We start from the raw sequence: 22554 nt of genomic DNA, 5'->3' as shown, positions 1-22554 counted from the left end.
CCACTAACATTATTGTATATATCACTGTCGTGCCTCAGTCGCAAAGATTAATTGGAGCCTTCAAAAATTCTGCTTGACGCAAACAGCATAGGTTATCTAATGCAAAGATTATCTAATGCAAGCCAATCTCTGCGAAAAAAAAAAATGGATATGAGACGTTGAATCGCGTATTGTGCGTAATGGTACAGTAGTGTTTAGTTAGTGCTGTGTATGAAAGATGTGTATTTGGTTAGCATTGTTGTGTGTGTGTTTGTTGATGTTATCATATGTGATACAGTACTTCATTCAAAGGGTCAGACCCAGGATACGGGATTCAAAGATATCAAGAAAGAAAATCGGGCAAGGAATTGAAAGTGAACTAGCAGTATGGGAACGTCGATCGGTTCGGGAGTGACGCTGAGTGCTGTAATTGGAGAGAACTTGCACGCGAAAGGCAAAGGTCCCGATCTCGAGTCTCTGCCCGGCACACAGTTTTAATCTGCCAGAAAGTTTCAATACTATTTTTGTGTCTTATCTCCTCTCTTGCACGTAGCATCTTCGTTCGCGCTGAAACAATGTGCTTTTCGTAAGTGCTAGCACCTTATTGTGCCTGAGAGTTATTTGAAAAAAAGACGTGCCTGTAGTGCAGACGGTATAATGTGTGACACGACTATCAACTCAAAATATCGTATCTGACTGTGAGAAAAAAGAATCGCCCGACTCGCGTCTTGTCACGGTTCGTGCGGCTCACCCCGTCGGAGGTTCGAGTCCTCCCTCGGGCATGGGTGTGTGTGTGTGTGTTGTCTTTAGCATAAGTTAGTTTAAGGCTCATGAAAAGTTCAATTTTTACTTTTTTGCGTTTTCTGAATCTGCAGACTATTACCTTTTAATAGATATATAATTTATTCAATTCCGAAGACTACAACTATTTTTAAATTTTTTTTGAAATGTGTTCTACATGGGCGTGACCCACTGTGGCGCTGTTAAACTGCTGTCAAATGGTGTTATTATTAACGTCCGTGTTCATCAGATACATTTTAGTGATGTGAGATAAAGTATGTGTTGTGGCTAACCTGTGATGGTTCAATATATATCGCTGGTGTGATTGTCGATTGTTTCATGTTTATTTACTCTGTCGTTATCTCGAAAATATTCGTAATTAATTCTGTTTCTTGAGTCTCTGTTTTGTTGAAGTATAATAATGAGTAAAAGTAAAGTTATTAGAAATCCTCTGAAGGCTTTTAAGAAAAGGAGAAATGTTGGAAAGCCAAAGGAATGTGTTATTACTGTAAACAATAAAGACGATAACCAAGTGAGTGAACCTAACCTCTCAAGTACACCTGCCCATAGCAGTCAAAGTGGGAAAGTAAATACTTCACAGAAGAAGCTTGGTTCAATGAGTGAAAACTATGAATGTTTTATGGGCGAATCGGATGTGAATGAAATATTTGATATGTCAGTTCTCAAAGGAATTTTTTCAAACTGTGTAAGATGTATTCATTGTAGTGAAGTTGGTCTGGAACTCTCCATAATAAAGCACGTAGGACTTGCTAGTGAAATACAACTGAAATGTGATAAGTGTTCATACATGACCACCTTTTGGAACAGTGTTGCAGTAACTGCAACTGAAGAAAATGGTAGCAAAATCTACGAACACAACAACGAGCGATGCTTGCTTTAGACAAGGAACGCCTTCGGGCTGCAGACAGGGCTGTAAAGAGTCTAGAAATACAAGCCAGAGTAAACAGGAGGAGGAACAAGAGGAAGCTGGAGGAGGAGTTTTGCAGAGGATGACGATAATCCATCCTATGGACCTGGAATGCACTAAAAAGTTAATCCAACCTTTGTCGCTCCATTCCCAAAACTTTTATTTTCTCATACTAATTACATGTTTTCTAAGGATCTTCCAAACATATTTGTTTCAAACTTTCAGTAAATGTTACACAGTACCTTCTGCATAATTTAACACAGCCTTTTTCCAAAAAACTGTATATTTTTGAATATATAAATAAAAAATTGCAAAAAAATGTTGTGAATTTTCATTACAATTGAAAAAAAATCATCTTTAATAACTGAACTAAAATTTTGTAAAATCCCTGTATTAAGTTGTAGCCCATATTCCAATAACTAATCTGTAAAAAGTTCAACTTCCTACCTCAAATACTTTGTGAGGAAAGATGTAATTTATAAGCGTTATTTTAACATTGCAAGTATAGGGCGTTCCGGAGCCCCTTAAGTGTGATTAAGTAGTGTGCAAGCTTAAGTACCGATGACCTCTACTGTTTCGTCCCATAAGATCTTACTACAAATTTCCAATTTCAATCGTATTTGATATTTGGGAACGCCAGAGGATACCTGCCTCTGTGTTTATGGACGGGCTCATGTTTTCCGGTCAATATCTTTTTCAATGATGGTGAGCTGCTTCGAATAACTCGTCTCTTCCTTTCGAATGAAATTACGAAACAGATCTCGATCTTGAAATCCATGCGGTGAAGTACGTTATTTCAGAGTGTCCGTAGGCAATGCAACACCAAGAATATGGATATTACGCACGCGCAAACTGACATTACCCTCTGTATCTTAACTACATTCAAGTTAATGCTGAAAATGAAACTTCATTTGAGTTAACGAATAACATCTTCTAGTACGTAGATCTATTTCACACTGCTGTACATCGTTATGTAGTTATCCTCTACCAACAATTTACTGTTCAAGACATCGAAGAATCCAGAACCTGCTTTTTCTCCGCTCTTCTTCGAAAATGGCTAACAGAGTTAACCCAGCTATTTCACGCGCGTCCATTTTCATAAGAAAACTGCCAAATAAAGCCAACAACGGTCCCTGGAGAGCGCAATTCACGTTAACCAGTTCGTCCCGTGTGGCCACGACGCTGTCTCTCGTGAGGTCAGATGTCTAGTCTGTGTCCCCGTTCGTGTGAGCACGGCCTAATGCAGACGATTGATAATAATTATAATGGAACTAGTGACTTCCCTGGCTTCGTGCCGGTAGCACTAAGTGTCTACGACCAGACGATTCGTCTGGCGTAGCGGTAATAAATTATACACACAAACCTTCCTCATGAATCAGTCCACCTTTTAGGAAAAACCGTATCAAAATCTCTACAGTCGTTCGTGAGATTATGCTTCACATACAAACAGAAAAACACAGTGCTGTAATATGTGTAGATGACGTTAATTGTTTGACTTGTTTACCCAAACTCGAGACTGTTCTGATCTTTCAACGACAGCGTTGATTGTGTCATGTACCTGAATTTGATTCTGTACGGACGTCAGCATCTTTTAGTTCTTTGCATTCCAACAATAGCTGTGTTTCCAGACTAAATTAAGGGGCGTGGTTTCCGTCTAGTTAGATATTGAGAAGGCGTATGACAGTATCTGTAGGGACAAGCTCTGGGATGTGCTGAACGCAAAAGGGATAGATGAAGAGATAACACGAAAAGTCAGAAAAATGTATGAGGGAAGTGAGAGTTGTGTGAAAGTGGGGAGGGAACGTACTGCATGGTTCAAGCTGGAAAATGGGCTGCGACAGGGAAGTGCACTTTCGCCTTTATTGTTTATTATTGTTATGGATGAAATCCTACAGCAAGTATCAGATGCAATTGGAGATCATAAAATGAAAGCAGTGCTTTTTGCCGATGACCTGATGTTATGGGGAAATTGCGAAAAGGAGGTGCAAGAGCAGTTACATGTATGGGAGGCAACGGCAGCACAATATGGAATGCATTTCTCTGCAAAGAAAAGTGAAATAATTGTCACAACAAGGAAGAAGAATAGGCCAAATGTGGATATAACTTGTGGAGGGGAAAAACTACAAGCGGTAGAGAACTTCAAGTACCTGGGAAGCATGATTGAAAGTAAGGGGGGAAACGCAATGGAAATAAATGAAAGGTGCAGAAAAGCAGGGCAGTTCTACAAATGCATTTGGGGGCTTATTTGGAGCACGGAGGTGCCACAGAAATCCAAGGGAATTATATACCGAACCTACTTTGTCCCCATATTGGCATACGGAAGTGAGACATGGGTAATGCACAAAAACGACAAAAGTAGAATACAGGCTAGTGAAATGAAGTTCCAGAGGAGCAGGTTGAGTGTAACAAGACGAGACAGATTGCGAAATGTGTATGTGAGGGAAAGACTAAAGGAGGAACCAGTACAGGACTGGATAGAAAAATCAAGACTGCAGTGGTATGGACACATGAAGAGAATGGATGAGGGAAGAATTCCAAAAAGGATGTTTGATCTACAACTGGAGGGGAAGAGGCCCAGAGGAGGACCAAGAGATAGATGGGTGAAGGGAGTGAGGGAATGTGTGACGAGAAGAGGAGAGAACTGGACGAAGGTGGAAGAGGGGGAATGGTGGAAAGACAGAACACGATGGAGAGGCTTGTGTTCCCGACAGACCCAGCCAGTGGCTGGAAACTGTCCAAGATGATGATGATGGTTTCCGTCTAGTTATACAAACAACTAATCTTCTCACTGTCCAAATATGTTTCACCACATCTTTGTCAACATCATGAGTCATGTTTTATTCTGATATTTGTCCCTAGAAGGTTCTACAAAATGTGTTCCTCTAGAGACTAAAACCTCAGTAAAACCCAGCAAAAACGCAAAACCCCGCGTTCTGGACCTGATGGAACAACCCTGTAGGGAGCGACCGAACGCCTTGTCATTCTCCACCAGTAGTTTCATTGGATGCAGTACGGAGGGTCGCGAAGTCATCACGCTACTCCCACAATCATTGCCGGCATTCTCTTTCAAATAACTCCCCAGTTGGCCTCACGAGGCAGAGTACACCCCACTGTAGTCCCTCCGCCAAGGAAAAATCTACGCCAGTACCAGGAATCGAACGCGAGTCCACCACACTGCAGCCAGACAAGCTGACCACTGAGACACGTAGTAAAATATGAAATATGAGACTTACGTAAAGACAGATGTGCTGAAACGTGTTTGGCCTTTAAGAAGATCTGGTGTTTACATAATTAGGAAGAACGCAACTCCCTCAATTCTGTGTGTATGTTGCTATCAGACGCTGAATATTATTTACACTGCTTACGTTAAATAATACAAAGCTGCACACTAATAGAACCCGACATATCTCTCCTCAAATTATAGCTTACCTGTACCGTTGTCATTCACATGACACCCGATTCTTCCCCTCTTAATGATTTTCCGTCCACTAGAGTGTGGCTTGATAGCTAAATTGTGTCAGATTAAAAACCTAAAGGACCGGAACCCAATCCTGAGTCCTTTCTAGCATCATCTCTGACACACATCAATTTTTTTTCAGCCGCTGACAATGATTTGTGTTTGTGAAAAACTCAACGAGCATCGACGTTGGGAGTTCACTTTAAACTGTATTCTTCCCCGCAACTGATTTTGTAAGCCATTTTAAAGGTTAGAGGAACACAAGAGCATATCATCTCTGTATCTAGCAAAGCGCTGCAGTCTTCAGACCAACCTTAGGTCCGAGCACAGCTTAAAGTTTTTGCCCACATTATAGTACAGGAGGTTGGGTCAAACCGTTCTGTGCTATGAGCATTTGATTTCGGAATAAAATGTGACATTATATTAGGAAATTATGCATTCACATAGTGAGAAAAATGGAAAAATATAGGTTTGTTTCTTAAAATAATTATATGTGAAGCTTTACTTCACACGTTGTACCTCCTTTCGTTTTTTTTTTTTTTTTGACTTTCGTTCTCCTTTCCTCTTTATTTCTTACTGCTGAATTCCGAATATTTAATACGTTTATTAAAATATCAATCGGTTCTATGGTCTGATGTATCTCTATTAATTGCTACGAACCATATATATGTTCCTCTTGGTAAAATTTAAGGTATCTCGCCCGATGTGAGGGATAACTAGAAGATCCTTAATATAGTGATTATACCCAATGAAACGGATGAATAAGTAACTGACTAAACATTAAGATGCTTTGACAATGTTCGATCTACCTGCCATCATAGAAAATTAAGAGATGGCATAATTAATACCGAAAAAATACTTCAATTAGATTTCTTGTTATTGTGACTGGAAGTGAATAATGCATTGTTTTTAGAATCTAGTGTAAAGGCAAATGTGTATGAATTATTGGAGTCTTGACCTCTTCTCAGTATAGTATTGTTTCGCTAATCTTCATTTACAGATGGAGTTGTAGATTTATCACTTTTATCACTTGCACATTTTAATACTGTTTCCTTACAGCAGAATCGATGCCGAGCAGTACTGTTTGAAGTGGTAAGTTGGTTGAAAATCTCATCGCAGATTAAGATATCGCTGGTGACATACCTAAGAGTAAAATATTACTTCGTTGCAGAAAGGGAGTTGCATTGCAGAAAACATCGCTTTCAAAGTTCTGACGTTGCACATTCGTGACAGAGTCAAGAAATATTTTACTTCCTCGAGCTCGTATCTCGCCTAAAGACAACGAGCATAAAATTTGGGAAGAGAAGAGCTACCGACAGTTTTTCTTCTCATTCGCTATTCGCGAACGGTGCAGGAAGTCATAAAACTAATACTGGTACATCACAGAATATAAACCATACTTACAAAATGTAGATGCAGGCAGAGGGACTGCTCCGGTCGCAGGTTCGAATCCTGCCTCGGGCATGGATGTGTGTGATGTCCTTAGCTTAGTTAGGTGTAAGTAGTTCTAAGTCTAGGGAACTGATGACCTCAGATGATAAATCCCATAGTGCTTAGAGCCATTTTTGAACAGAGGGACACGTCATTGTATCGTTACCTTAGCAATTGATTTTATTTCGTCATTTAGCCATCTCTGGCTGAGTTTCTCAATGTGAATCCTACTACTACCGGCTCGGCAAAATAAAACTGGCAACGCGAAGAAATTATCCGAATGGAACGGAAATCGCTAGTTGCGGCTTATATCTGCAGCAAAGCAAATGATTTCAATTTCAGAAAAATTGGATGATTTACTGAAGGGAAAGAGCTTCACAAATTCCACAAGTCTATAAAATGTTGGATCACCTCTGGCCCTTATGCAAGTTGTTATTCAGAATGGCATTGATTGACATAGTTGTTGCACACACTCCTGAGGGAAGTCATGCGAGATTCCGTCCAATTGGAGCGTTAGCTCGCCAACATCCAGAGCTGGTTGGAAGGCCCTGCCCATAACGCTCCAAGAGCTCTGAGCTGGGCAGAGATCCGGAGATCTTTCTGCCCAAGTTAGGTTTTGGTAAGCACCAAGATAAGCAGTGGAAACTCTCGCCGTGTGCGAGCGGGCATTATCTTGTTGAAATATAACCCCAGGTTGCCTTGCCATGAATGGCAAAAAAACTGGGCGTAAAATACCGTCGACGTATCGCTGCGCTGTGAGAGTGCCGCGAATCACAACTAAAGGCGTCCTTCTATGAAAAGAATTGGCACCCCAGACCATGACTCTAGGTTTTCGGGCCGTACGGCGGATAACAGTGAGGTTGGTACACTACCGCTCTCGATGACGTGTCCAGACATGTCAACGGGGCTCATTTCGAAGCAGTATTCATGACTGAAGACAAATGTACTCGACTCGATCAGGTTCCAGGCCGCAGTTGTGTCTGGAGATGTCATGGACAAGTGTGGGGAACCAACCTGACTGTCGCCTGCCTACGGCGGGGTACCATTTCTTTTCATTCCAGGGATCCCTTTGGTTGTCACAGGCCGCAACCTCACAGAAGAACGGTAAGTCGACGATATTCTACGCTCCCGTTTGTTTCCCTTCATGGCAAGTCATCCTGGTCTTACATTTCAGCGGATAATGCTCGCCCGAACATGGCAAATGTTTCTACTGTTTGTCTTCGTGCTTGCCAAACCCTACCTTGGACAGCAAGGTCGCTGGATCTCTCCAGATCTCAGAACGTTTGACGCATTACGGGCAGGGCCGTTCAATCTACTCGGGATGTTGGCTACCTAAAGTGCGAGATGGACCCTATCTGCCACATTATCTCTCTGTCAATCAGTGCCGAGCCGAATAACCGCTAGCATAGGGGGCAGAGATGAACCGATCCACATCTACCGATTCCCATCTTATTCGGATAAATTTGTTTTGCAGGGCTATTTTTCTGATACGAGGACTTTTTTTTTTCAATGGTCCGATCGACTGCCGTACTTAAAACCACAGCAAAAACCATATCGTAGTTTTCCGCAGACGCGTTGATCAATGTCCCTAGTATGACCGTAGATCGCGTCGCATCGCACTTTTCAGTACTAAGCTCATAGTGAGTACGTGAAAATGCGTACTGTCTTTCGATGTCTTCATGCTAAGGGATGCCGCTTGGTCTCGTGCATCTCACATAACATAACTGCCATGCTTGACAGCGAAGTCCGGCGATAGTCGCGGTACTTTCAAGCAGGACGTACAGACGTTAATGGCGCAGACGGTCAGAGAGGTCGTGTGACTAGGGCCGCCAGTCGGGTAGACCGTTCTCCGGGTGCAAGTCTTTCGATTTGACGCCACTTCGGCGACTTGAGCATCGATGGCGATGAAATGATGATGATTAGGACAACACAACACACAGTCCCTGAGAGGAGAAAATCTCCAGCCCAGCCGGGAATCGAACCCGGGCCATGAGGATTGACATTCTGTCGCGCTGACCACTTAGTTACAGGGGGCCGACGGTCAGGGAGGTAAGCGAGTGGATCAGGCGATTCGAGAAAGTCATATAACAAGGCAATTCAGAGCAATTGAAGAGAAATGTTGTCATCAGACATTGTTCTTCTTCATGACGATGCTCAGCCGCACATTGCAGCTGCAAAAAATAAACGCTCCTGCAGCGTTTTTTATGGCATATGTTTGATCACCCACCATACAACCCGGAATTGGTTCCTCATGCCTCGGGCATGGATGTGAGTGATGTCCTTAGGTTAGTTAGGTTTAAGTAGTTCTAAGTTATAGGGGACTTATGACCACAGCAGTTGAGTCCCATAGTGCTCAGAGCCATTTGGACCATTTGAACACTGCTGAAAGATGACATCGCCGTGGGGAAAGACAAGAAGCATGACGGGATGCAGGTGGTTCACAGCTGTCATCATGTCTTCGATTACTACCATAGGTCCCATGTAAGCGCAAGAGAATGTCTCCCACAGCATAATACTGGTCCCACCAGCCCTGCGTTCGTGGTGCGCTGCACGTTCCGAGCCGCCGCTCACCTCGATGACGGCGTTTGTGGAGACGACCGTCGACCCACTGTAGCAAAAATGTTTCACTCGGAGAGCCGACACGTTTCTCTTCATCGACCGTCGAATGCCGATGGTCCCGTGCCCACTGTAATCTTAATTGACGATGTCGTAGGATCAACATGCAAACACGCAGGGGTGGTCGGCTGCGGAGCTCCATGTTCAATAATGTGCGATGTACGGTGCGCTCCTAAACACTTGTGCATGCACCAGCACTGTGCCCTTTCGGCACAGAAGCCTCAAATGATTTCTAATGGCACTGAGCACTATGGGACTTAACATCTGAGGTCATCAGTCCCCTAGAACTTAGAACTACTTAAACCTAACTAACCTAAGGACATCACACACATCCATGCCCGAGGCAGGATTCGAACTTGCGACCGTAGCGAGAGAAGCCACAGATCAGCACCTATCCTACTTTACACAGCTAAGGCTTCGAACTCCACGTTCTATGAATAATCGTGGACGTCCAATAGTTCAGCGCCTGTTCGTAGTTCCATTGACCTTTCATCTCTTTTCGTACATGCTCACGACAGTAGCACGTGGACATTCGACCAGCTTCGCCGTTTTCAAGATACGCTTTCACAGGCTCTGCATAATAATAATCTGCGCTTTGTCAAATTCGCTTATTTCAATGGATTTCCCCATTAGCAGCCATATCGTCGCTAGAGTGATCCCCCGTCCGTGTGTGTTCCGCTTACATTTTTTCGTTATCGCGTCACGTGCCTGAAATGCCACCAGACGGGATCCAACGTCGTAATGGGCAGTGGTCATAAAGTTTTGGCTTATCACTGTATGGGCAAAGTAGTTGGAGGGTGTAGCTAAATGTTGCAAATGAAAAATTTTTGATTTTTATTGTGGCTTCCATTTCGCCACCGATCAGACCTTGAAAAAGAAAATAGCCCTCGTATGTTGTCCACTGTTGATATCCTATTTGGAATAAAGTGAACACGGCGGAGCAACTAAGTAACTGAATGGTAGTCATGTAAGTGACTTTCTTCATTATGTACACTATTCTTTCGAATGGCTCAAATGGCTCTGAGAACTGTGGGACTTAACATCTTAGGTCATCAGTCCCCTAGAACGTAGAACTACTTAAACCTAACCAACCTAAGGACATCACACACATCCATGGCCGGCCGGTGTGGCCTTGTGGTTAAAGGCGCTTCAGTCTGGAACCGCGTGACCGCTACGGTCGCAGGTTCGAATCCTGCCTCGGGCATGGATGTGTGTGATGTCCTTAGGTTAGTTAGGTTTAAGTAGTTCTAAGTTCTAGGGGACTGATGACCACAGCAGTTAAGTCCCATAGTGCTCAGAGCCATTTTGAACCACACATCCATGCCCGAGGTAGGATTCGAACCTGCGTCTGTAGCAGTCGCGCGGTTCCGGACTGAAGCGCCTAGAACAGCTCGGCCACCGCGGCCGGCTTCTTTCATGTTTTATGAAATATTATCTTGTGAAGAGGAGTGATAGAAAAATCGTACCATTAAATGCAGAGATTTTTAGCTAAAATAAATGAGCGAAATTGGTGTACTTTACCGCGGTAGTATCTTGCGTTAATTCGTCTGAAGTTTTGAGGTGTTACGAACCATCTTCCCTCTTTTTACACCCATGAGTCTTCATAAAAGTACGAAGTAGTAGAGAGGAAAAATTCCTGGTGCGAGGTGAAGGACATCAGTCGTACCGTATTCATTGTACAGTTGCAGTTCAAGAATCAGCTGGACACAAATGTCCGTTGCGACGTTTTAATCTGCCATGAGATGTAAAATTCAGTACGCTGCTCACTGTTGGCATATAGCTTCTCACTTATTAACATTGCTGTTGCATGCGCTGAATAATAGAGGAAACGGTTGTAACGCACCCGTCACTGGTTTTGACCTGCAGTCGGATCAGTGAAACTAATTTGGAGCAGCACGGCCGGCTGAAACGCCGAGAGGACGCCGATTTTTTGCTGTTTATGAAATTAATTTGCTGCAAGCGCTGTGTGCCTTCTCGTTCATTCTCTGCTTTCTCTCTTTGTCTGTCTGTCTCTCTCTCTCTCTCTCTCTCTCTGTCTGTCTCTCTCTGTCCTTTTACCAGCCTTAGATTTACAGTTTTACTGTGTATTCTTGTCTAGCTGTTGTCTGCCTACGCAAGTAGATGTCTGTTTTCCTTCTTGTTAGTAAAATTTTCTTATGTTGTCTTATAGGGGCTTCGGGTTTATCACGTTCGCCGACCCGGCTAGCGTAGATAAGGTTTTAGCCCAAGGCACGCACGAGCTAGACGGTAAAAAGGTACCGTAGACACTTTTACTTCTATTACTACTGCTGCTGCGGCCTCCGCGCAGCGCCTATCGCTTTTGGTTCCATCTTTATTAATTTGGTGACAACGACTCTGAGGGAAATTTCATCGAGCTCGACAAACGACCTGCTGACGGACTTGTCTCTGTTCATTCGGGCAGATGAAATGCTTGATTCTAAAACACAGTTTTTGCTTGTCGGTGCAGTGTACGTCAGTGTGACGCGGAGAGGTGCCGAGAGAAATGCACCGATCGAATTTTTCTCTGCAACATCTCTCGGCCGTCACAGAGGTAAGTGGCTTGTGTAGAGACTTGCTGCTCGTGCAGGAAGGAAACACTTTGCATTTCATTCTACAAGAAGCTGGTATACAATGTAGCAAAGGATGCCAGAGAATTAAAACAGGTTTCATTCCTTTTTTGCTATTCACATGAAACTGAAATTCTTCGCGTTTGCTGTTGACGACGTGGCTGGTTAACACACATTTTTTTACACTCAGTAGTTCGGAATTTTTCTTCTATAATCTCGACAGGGGAGTGGTTAGAGTCGCTGTCTTCGGTGTGGAAGGATCCGGGTTCGATTCCCGGTACATCGCGGCTTTTTATGAGGTAGGGACATCTGGAATCGGGTACAGCCTCGTGAGGTCAAATGATGAGTTGCTTGAATATAAAAGCAGAGGTACCATCAGGAGTCATCCACTGCCTGTAACGGCTTAATGGCTGACGTGCCTGGGGACACGCTAATCACATGTCCCGTTATCATAGATCACTCCTCGTACTGCCTTATAGGGAGCAGTCGGTCAGTCGGAACAGCTGTAAGAGGTGTTTACATTTAGTTTCGAATCTTCTGTTCACTGGAGTTAAATATCTTAAAGTACGATCTTTCAGTTTAAGTCTAACCGTGGCTGGTATGAATATCAACCGAAATACGCAGAATAACTGTAACGGGCCACATTTACTGATCTTTATGCTATTCGTTTAAGATTCTTATACATCTGTCTTCAAGCGCGTTGATTGATACGATTACTACATACTATTATTTTGTAGGTAAACTGTACCTGTGGCTGTCTTCTGGAATGCTTGGTCCTTAAATAAGACTCGTTACGGTCACTCATGTACATCATTTCAAAGGTGAATATGTTAGAGACATTCACATGAATAATGTCAAGTTCCCTAGCGGTATCACTTAGAGTGTAATTACCGAACTTGTTAACACATTTCTCGCGAAATGAGATAAGACGGATTTTTTCTTCTCTTAGACGACTTTTGATCACTACGAAGCTAATTACACTACGAAAACACGTCTTTATCAGATGAAAGAGAGTACTAAAGAAATTTCGAATGTGGAAAATTAGGCTACAGAAATATCTCGAACTTAGTGTACGCACCACGCTGAAGCCGTATGACAGACTAGGACTCACACACAAACATTGTTTTTCACAGGCAGTGCTCTACCACGTAAGCTATTTGCGCGCGTTTCAGAAATAGACTTTCAACGGCAAACATCTTCCATACGTCTGCTGTCATTCCAGATTTGGGAAAGTCAGTGAGTGATATACTCTTGTTGCCGTGAAAGGAACGTTTGCACAAGGTAACATTAACCCTGACGATTCGGGGATATGAAGGATATATATAACATTCCTCTTAGAAATATTACGTACGTGCAGATATACAATAATATTTTGAATCCATCATTCCCTTCATCAGATGATGCATATCGTTATTCCGCTTAAATTTTCCGATGTTGTTTATGTTTTGATACTGGGCTACTTGAAAGGATGGCTTACTTCTGCCAAAATACTCGTGCAAATTACAGCTACTGAAATTGGAAGTTGTTCTACTATGACAATGTTTTCTTGGCTCTACCAGCACAGTACAGTAGGACACAACACATCAGTTCCGAATGATCGTCACGCACTTCACACGTCTCCATTTAGAAATCATTTGTGTCACTTAATTTGTGAGTATAACATTTTTTCGTTCTTCAGAAATCTCAGCACTCAAAGAGCGAACCTTACCTTTCGGTTCTGCTGAACACGCCTCCTTTCACAATGGGTGATAAATAAAATATTCGTATTATCGTCACTCGCGTCATACTCAAAGACTACAGATTTTTAACGGGTGACGTAGGATTAGGTTACAAATCGTCCCACAATCTGTCAATATTAATTGCAAATACAATTTCTTCCATCTTTCGAGTGCCTTCGCTTCAGTGACACGTCTTCAGTTAGTTGTCCACAGTGGTTATGAAACTTGTTTGGCTGACCGTCGTCTATAGTACTTCCTCTTCTCATTCATTAATACTGTCTTTCACAAAATATTTTGTCAGCTCTTTGAATAAAAAGAAAAAAAAGTGGTGTTTGAGTCTGTCTCACTGTAAATCGTTACATGGTATTGTAATATTAACAGTTGTGGGCCTGGAGAACAACATATGTCCGTGTTTCCTTTTTGTAAAAATAGCTGCACAGCTCTTTCCACGTTTTGAAACTAGCGTTAACAATACAGAACGAAAGCAAAGTGTTCATCCTTCTTCGCCAGCAGGAGGTATTAGTGTTGTTTGGAGAGTGGTCAGTGCCCGATTAGAACTCATAGTCTGTCAGCAAATTAATAACGATGCGTTTGCTGTAGAGTAATTAACATAAAGACCAATGTCTTATAGTTATAGCCCTATAAACGTTTACATTAGTACAAGTACATAATGAGTGATAGAATAGTCGTAGCTGTTAAGGTACAAATAGAGTTGGATTTTCTGTGGTGTGGAGTACTCTTCGTTCTACCATACATTTGTCGCGGTCTTTTAGCTCACTAACAACTTTTTCAGTGCTATAGACTAGTTTTATCTAGAATCAGAGCAGGAACATAATTCAGATGATAGTGAAAGTAAACTATGAGAGAGATTAATTGTAGAAAATTGCTAGTTTTACAACATTCAGTGTTCATTTCTGTAACCTAGGTTTCATCTCTAGCAAACTTTTAAGACAAGCTGATGTAACCTTCACAGAATTTTCTGTTGTATAGTGTTGTCAGTTTTTGTAAGAGACCCTTCCAGAATTGTGAAAGGAGAGAAGATTCATGGAGACGGATCCACCAGAAGGTAAGTCCCAACAACAACAAAATACTCTTTTACTACGCGGTCACTGTTTAATTCAGGTAAAGGAGAGATCGTATGCGAGTAAACACTTTACAACAAAATTTGACCATCGACTAAGACCGTGTGAAGTCACCATTACCGGGAATTTCACCACCTACTTTCAAGGCCACTATTTCGCATAATACATTGTACATATTCTTCCCTTCCACTGGTTCTTCTGTGATAAAGAATGCTTACTGTATGAAATCACTGGCAAGTTTCATCAGTGAACGTATTTACGCTACGTTATAGGTACTCCTGATTACAGATGATCAGAAGGAGGGGGATAATGGGACCAATGGGAATAAAGTGTTAAAGTGTTCGGTCAGCTTACGGATTTATGACTTCCTAATTTACAAATTTTTCTTATGATACTGATTGTCTCCCTGTGTCACAGAACTGCTAATAGCTTACATTTAGTGGGGTGACCTCCTTAGATACCCAGCCAAACTATGAAAACAAGAGAGATGTAGCATCATCCGTAAACTAATACATTCCGAAATCACCGTTATTCTTATTCATACATATTTATTTACATAATACGTTATGAATACAGTCTCACACTATCGAATTAAATGAACTTCTAGCAGAACGACGAATGTAATCTCTGTCTCAGCCATCATAAGCAGAGTTAAAGTTATTCGTTGCTTGCGGCGCTACTTTTGATACAGTTTTCCTCGAAGAATTTTTACCTCTTTCTTACAATAAGTCAAACACCTTCAGTATCACATTATCTGCAGTCGACGCAAAGATTCGTAGAGTTTTCGACTTAATTTTGACGGTAGACTCACGTAAAATATATTTATTTAGGAAATATTTTTTCTCGCATGCTGTTAGACTGTCGGTAGATATTAACTCGGGTGATGCATTATTCCATTGAGTTTTGAACTTTTTCTGTACATTACTTATAATATCGCAATACAGAAGAGATTTACTTATACATCGTATTTTTTGTCCAAGCGATGTTCAGATTTCATAACTGTTGTTGTTTTATGTGCCAAATGGTATCGTTTTAGTAACATGTGACAATGACAACCTGTACGAGCCGCTCTTTGTCTCAAGATCTTTTATAAATGAATTAGTCATAAATTTCTCCGTTTCATTGCAGCACAGTTATGAAATTGTCCCCATAGAGATATAGAAATATATGTACTTGTTTGTAATAGCGTGTAGACACACAGAAAGTTGCACGACAGTATGTCTTTTTATGTTCAGCAAAAGGTTTGCTTCGAAACGTTGTAATGAGGCGTGATTATTTGATTGCTCATACAGATAATCAGTTACCAGTGACATGTGTAGTTACATGTATTCCGTATCCTTTCATTATATTTTGTTTCTCGTGCCTTTATTTTAAAGTTGTGTTAATCTCACCCATGAAGAAAGTATACGGGGACGCTGTAATGGACATCAGCAAAGAACGGCGCTGGGTGAATAAGTTAGGTGGCGGAAAAACGGACACTGCAGATAAACCGCACAGCGGCCAGAGTGTGACATCTGTCACCGATACCAATCGAGGACGTGCTGAAGAAGTGATTCGACGAGACGGACGCGTTAGAGTTCACAATGAACATCGAAACTTGGCTTTTTAAAACCCTGGGTCAAGAAGCAAAACCCTGAATTTTATCAAACTGGTTTTGACGCCTGGATTCAGCGATGGTGCAAATGTGTACAACTGCATGGTGGCTGTGTGGAAGGTGTTGTTGTGAAGAGGACAGTTCAGGCTCTATGATCTCTACTAATTCCATTGTTATATATTCATTATTAAATTGTTCGTGACACAGCAGTGTTACTTTTTGATCCACACTCGTACCTCTGAGTTAGTCGCCCAACAGTCAGCAGTGTTTCCAAATCAGACCAATGTAGTTGTTTCACTGTTGTGTAATTATTTTCGACAGACGAATATTGTAGGGCTTTAACAGACAAGTGTGGTTCCAATAATTGGGGTCAGAGAACCGCCAATCTAAAGTGAAATGGTTACTCATTGTCATAATTTTAATTTGTTTGGTAAATAACTTCGTGGGTGGTGTTACACGACGCATGCCGAAGTACGTCTGTTTAGAGGTGAACACGGCCGTCATTGACGACCATTTTAAGTGCTGAGCAGTGTGCAGTAGCGACCCTCTACATCAGCGCTTGCGGCGTTTATCCGCTGCGACTGCTGTTACGCGGGTGACGTTTGTCCACACTCGCGCTGGTTTCGTGTTTATCTTTTAGCGACTTTATGGCCGATGTCAGCGGTGCGCAGTTAGTGGAGAGAGGGTCGGACCGCTCTCTCATTAATTAAACTAAGCTGTTTGCTTCCGTGTCCAAGAGTTCGCCACTGATTATAAGTACGTAATCCCTTCCGGCCGTAGGCAAACATTAAGGCACGCTTTCACTTTCGACAGGGGATGTTCCAGTTTATACAGCGAGAGAGTGAGTTTGCCGATGTAACTATTTCAGCGGTGACTGGGCAAACACTCTCAACAAGACCATGAAGCTCCGGCGACAGATGATATCGCAAGTCGGCCTTTAAGCCACGATAAGTGGCGCATCCGGTGTTCACTCCGTTGCTTGAGGCCATCTATTGCTGACGTTTAATGGTTACCAATGGAAACACGAACGATGGCGTAGCAGCTCTCTTGAGTTGGGGAGTGCCAAATGCAACAATTGTTCAACAAAAACGAACGGCTGCAGTACAGTTTAAAGGGACCTGCACAGGGGAAATGCGTTAGTTGCCATTAAACTGATCTTACAAGAGGATGCCACGACGTTAGGACCACGGATTGACTTTGACTTCAGACTTTGTACACCTTTAACAGACCATTAAAACAACACAGTGTGAAGGTAGTAAGGTGCAATACTCAGGCAATTCCTAGAAAATCGCAAGGCAAGTTTTACGCGTCTATTATGTGACTGATGTATCTGTATGAAGCTGTCGGCAGTAAGAATTTATTGTGGTCAAGTGTTTGACGTTCGCGTTTCGCCAGAGTGTCGCGGACAAGGCAACGGTTTGAATCCCGCTAAAGGGAGTCACCTTCATTTTTGTACTACAAGTGTAAGTTCTTGCTACGTTAGCAACTTCTCATTCCTGATTTGATTTTGATTTGATTTGATTTTGACAGGGAAGCTAAAACAGCTTTGGTCTAACCCGCCACTGCCCGCACCGAAACCGATTTTATTGTGCAATATCTCTCCCTGTACTTCTAGTAAAGCCAACCAATGGCCTTAAATAGTGCAAGGAGTCCCTTTACCAGGTTTTTGTTACACACAATTTCTTCTGGTCTAGTTGTCCCGAAGATTCTGTACCTTTTGCTCTTCAATGCTATGCGTTCGAAGACTAGATGTGATGCAGTTTCATCACCCTCATCACAGGTCCTACATTTAGGGTCTTCTTCCGTTATACCTATTGTGTGTAGGTGTTTTTTTGAAATTCTCATGGCCGGTCATCAGTCCAGTCATGAGTTTAATCTCTTTCCTTTCACGGCTTACCATGTTTTTGTTTATGGACCTTGTTCCAATGTTCTACGTGCTGTTTCCTAAGCCAGTTCCGTAGTTCTGTTTTTATCATAGCCTTGGTGAGTGTCAGGACAGGTTCCGGTCCAATACATGGAGTCGTTACCCCCATCCTGACCAATCTGTCGCCTTGTTCATTGCCACGACCCACACTAGGTTTACCCTATTGCTTCCCCTTATCTACACCAGAGCCCTGTGGCATTCTGCAACACTACATTTACCCTATTGCTTCCCCCTATCTCCACCATAGCCCTGTGGCATCCTGCAACAATCTTAGATCTCGTTTCAGAAGCTGACAGTGATTTCAGGGCAGCCTGGCTGTGTGAATAGATGTAGATGCTACGGTCCTTGTAGCACCTACGCATATTCTCCTCCACACATGCCCTGGTTGCAGTAATGTCACCTTGGAATACCAAGGCCAATTTTCCTAGAGAGATGATGCCCTCCAGTCTTGGCTGAACCATGTACACCCCTGCCTCAACCCTTGGTCTGCTTTAGATCCATCCGTGAACCACACAGTGTCCCCCCCATACGATGTCGTACTGTTTTTTTTCCACTGCTCCCTGCTTCCAATTATTATATTGTAAAGCTTGTTGAAGCAGTTGGGAGTTATTATATAGTCGTCTGGCATTTCCCCAGCTATTCCGATATATACTACACTCACTATGTAAGTGTGTGATTCTGAATATACCAATGAGATCCAGTTTTTACCATTTTTAAGTCAGTATGCCCCAGCTGCTGCCTCCATCTTGACCCAAAGGTATAGTGGAGGCATGTCCATCATGGCTTCCATCCCAGCAGCTGATGTGCTGCTAATTCTGCCTGTTATGGCTAAGCAGGCCAGTCGTTGCACCTTAGCAAGCTCCTTAGCTGCAACCCGCTGTTCTACCTTTTTCCACCACACTATGGCCTTTTAGGAAATCCTAGGTCAAACCAACATGGTGTATATCCAGTACATACTTCTGGGGCTTAGGCCACAGTTTTTCCCACAAGCCCTTCTGGTACTCACTAGGGTAACTTTCGCCTTGGAGGAGGGGTCCATGTTAGTTTCTCATCTAAGGCTACCCCTAGATATTTCACTATCACCTTCACAGGCAGAGTTTCATAGCAGAGCTTTAGATTCCAACTTGAGTGTTGGCTATGCCTCTTCGTGAATGGCACCACAACAGTCTTCTTAGGATTAAGCCTTAAATCCTGTTTAATACATCAGTCTAGCACAATGTCCAATGCACCTTGTGCCGTATTTCTAACTGTGTCAGAAATTTGCCAGGTATTACTATGACAAGGTCATCTGCCTATCCTTTGTAAAAGCATTGCTCTGGAATTTAGTTCCTCAATTGGTTCGTTCACCACTAGATTCGACAATAAAGGGGACAGAAGTCCTCCTTGTGGGCAATCTCTAGCGGTGTTAGTTACCATATTTCCATTTATCATGGTAGCCTCTACCTCCCTTCCACTAAATATGGCCCTGGTCCACCTACATATAGTGGTCCCCAGGTCATGTACTTATGCTGCCCTTACCATGGAATCGAAGGTCTTGTTAACGAAGGCCCCCTAGACGACCAGGAAGATGCAGAGGGCTATTTCTTGGAAGTGAAATGCTTTCTCCACCCTCCCAGTGAGTTGATGGAGAGCTGCCTCACATGTTTTATGTGGTTAATATGCGTGTTGGTTTGAATGTAGGGGGGCCTTAATGAGCCTTCTCTCCCCGACGAATACATTAACCAGTTTTTCCAATGTTTTGAGAATAAAGGAGGACAGACTGATTGGTCTCATATCCTTGGCCTTGGTATGATCAATTCTCCTTGGCTTTGGAATAAAAACAACCTTCACTGCCCTCCAGGAATTGGGAATGACTCTTTCTGCTAGGCTAACCCTGAATACCTCGAATGACCTGCGTAGGGCTCATATGAGATTCTTTCCTGCCTGTTGCAGGAGAGCTAGAAAGATTCCATCTGGGCCAGGTGACTTGAACGGTTGGAATGTTCCCACCACCCATTGGACCACCCACTGGATTTTATTGAAGTCCACACACTCATTGGCCGATTCCCAGTCCTCTCTTCGAGAGCGTGAGAACCATTGTCTCTCTGGGATTACATCTGATCTGTGTTGTCCGGCAGAGCATATTGACAAAGTGAGTTTTGAGGACCAGTTCCAGCATCTCATGTGTTGTCTTTGTATATTCACCATCCTCCTTCCTCAACGTACCTCCTGGTTTGGTTGGTACTATAGTGAGGATTTTGTGAAGTCTGGCTTGAGCAGCCATGTTCTTCACTTCCTCACAGAATGCCTTCCAGGATGCCTCCTTTGCTTGTGTAATTTCAAGGTTGTAGTTCACAAGGGCCTCACGATATTTTACCTATTATCCTTTACATCTTGCAAGATTAAACATTATTTATACCTGTTTTCTTTGCGTTTCCAAGTTATTATTCCACGAAGGCACACTCCTATTTGTGCACTTCTTGGTGATTGTGCAGTTGTCCTGATACAAAGCTGCTATGGCACAGGTAACAGCCTCTGCTACTTCCTCAAACTCTAATGGATTCCTTATCGAGGTTTTGATTTCCGAAAAGCTTAAGTCAAGGTCCTATATGTCTCCCAGTCTGTTTTTCTGGGATTCCTAAAGGTCATGGTCTGTCTGATTCCCATTTCAACCTTGAATTTAATGTACATGTGGTCCAATGAGAATGGCTCTAAAGCCACATGCTTTGTTTGACATAGCTGCCCATCATCATGGAACCGAAGGTTATGTCAATTACTTCTTCCCTTCTGCTATTCTTGAATGTAGTTTCATTGCCCCTATTCAGGACCACCAAGTTGTTAGCTAAGAGAAATTCCAGGAGGTACTCACCTCTACTGTTGGTGTATTTGCAGCCCCACATTAGTTTGTGGGCATTAGCGTTGCATCCAACCAACAGTTGGTCACCTTGCCGATGGCAAGCTTTTGTCAGTCTCCTCACCTCCAAGGGAGGTCTTCGTAAGGAAGGTATGCTGTGTCCCAAACAATTTCCCTTTTGATACCTTAATCACATTGCTGCGTTCTGATGGTCACTTGGTCCCTGGAGCAGAAATCCATCATTGGCATGAAAGAAATTCCATTTCTTTCATATATACATGATCTGGAGTTTCTTAGATTTCTAGCATATATCAGCGTACCTCCAGTGCAACCGAGGCCCGATACACCCCCTTTATATAAGTAGGGTTCTTGTATCAGGGCCACGTCCACTTCCTGCGTCTCCAGGCAGAGGCCCCTTTACTGTGCTGCAGATTAATCTACAGCACCCCAGTCTCCGTCTTGCTGCCATCCTTGCCTTTGAGGTCTTCGGTAAGCCTGACAGTGACCTGCAAGAACCCTTTCTCTCGCATCGCTTTCAGGGACTTCTTTCCGACCTCCACCACCAGGGTTCGTCCTTCTGGTACAACCTTCTGGTTGATTACTCTCCAGTCCTCTGTCGAGACGTTTGGGTTCTGGACCTCTATTTTTTCGAACACAGTCTTAGGAGAGACATCCTTAAGGAACTTTGGTACTCATATTGATTCCTTTGCATTCTTAAGGAGCTCCGGTGCTGTTATGACCATGGGATATTCTGTCAACTGTCCTTGATCAACTCCCATTTATGAGGTCTTCCTTCTTTTAGCACCACAATTTTGCTTTCTGTCGTGTTCTGATCAAGGAAACTGAGGTCTGGAAAGGATCCATGTCAAGAATTTCGTTAATATGAATAATTTTTTCTCATCAGATATGCATTTTTAAGACAAGTCTGCTGTTTTCATCATATAATCCATTACAAATTTCATTTTCTAACTGTTTGTCTCAAAGAGAGTGTTTCAAAATCTTTACAGCAAACGCATAGTGGCGATCGCCCGCGTCATGGGAAACAACTGTTGTTAGATGCTTACAGACAGAATATTTACCTGAGGCTTCCGGTAACGCTGTGTGTCTTTTTGTAATTGTTATGCCCCTGAGAGGTTAGGGAACATAGGCACTCTGCAGCGTCTGTATGCCTTGTGTGCTGCCTGTAATCCAGTGATCTGCTCCATATGAAAGGCAACAGGCTCGGAAAAATTAGAGTTGCTGATTCGCCTCTAAAATTGCTCTCTCCGCTTATAGACTATCATTCTTAAGATTTTCTTGTTGAAAATCACTCTGTCAACGTAGTGGGGTAGTAGCATGCAGCACACCTTGGCAGTATGTCATACTAATTCGATGAAACATCGTCGTTCCAGGGCCAGCGAATACTAAATGACGGCAAGCTTCAGTGGGAAATAACAGCAGTTTGTCTCTAATAAAAGGTGATCTCCATGACGTCGTCTATCAACCCAAGACATTAGATGCAAACATTGTGAAACATCTTGCACTCGTATATTTTCACTTTCGACAGTTATGTTAACAAATGGAGACCACGACGTGGGATCACAGATTTACTTCAAACTTTGTACACCCTTGGTAGGCCATTAAAGCAATATAATGTACAAGTAGT

At 42.8% G+C, this 22554-nt stretch overlaps 1 protein-coding gene across 1 annotated transcript in view; it reads left to right on the top strand.

Annotated features, from left to right (window-relative positions):
* The window catches only part of LOC126456492 (RNA-binding protein Musashi homolog Rbp6), a 1339111-nt gene that overhangs the window by 205640 nt on the left and 1110917 nt on the right, over window positions 1-22554 (top strand). Inside the window, exon 2 of the mRNA XM_050092245.1 lies at window positions 11362-11446. Coding sequence (XP_049948202.1) covers window positions 11362-11446 — 85 coding nt within the window. The remainder of the gene's footprint in view (window positions 1-11361; window positions 11447-22554) is intronic.

This window comes from Schistocerca serialis, chromosome 1 (genome assembly GCF_023864345.2).
Source record: "Schistocerca serialis cubense isolate TAMUIC-IGC-003099 chromosome 1, iqSchSeri2.2, whole genome shotgun sequence".
Lineage (NCBI taxonomy): Eukaryota > Metazoa > Arthropoda > Insecta > Orthoptera > Acrididae > Schistocerca > Schistocerca serialis.
The sequence above is the reverse complement of the archived record's forward strand: the minus strand, read 5'-3'. Positions and strand labels throughout refer to the sequence as shown.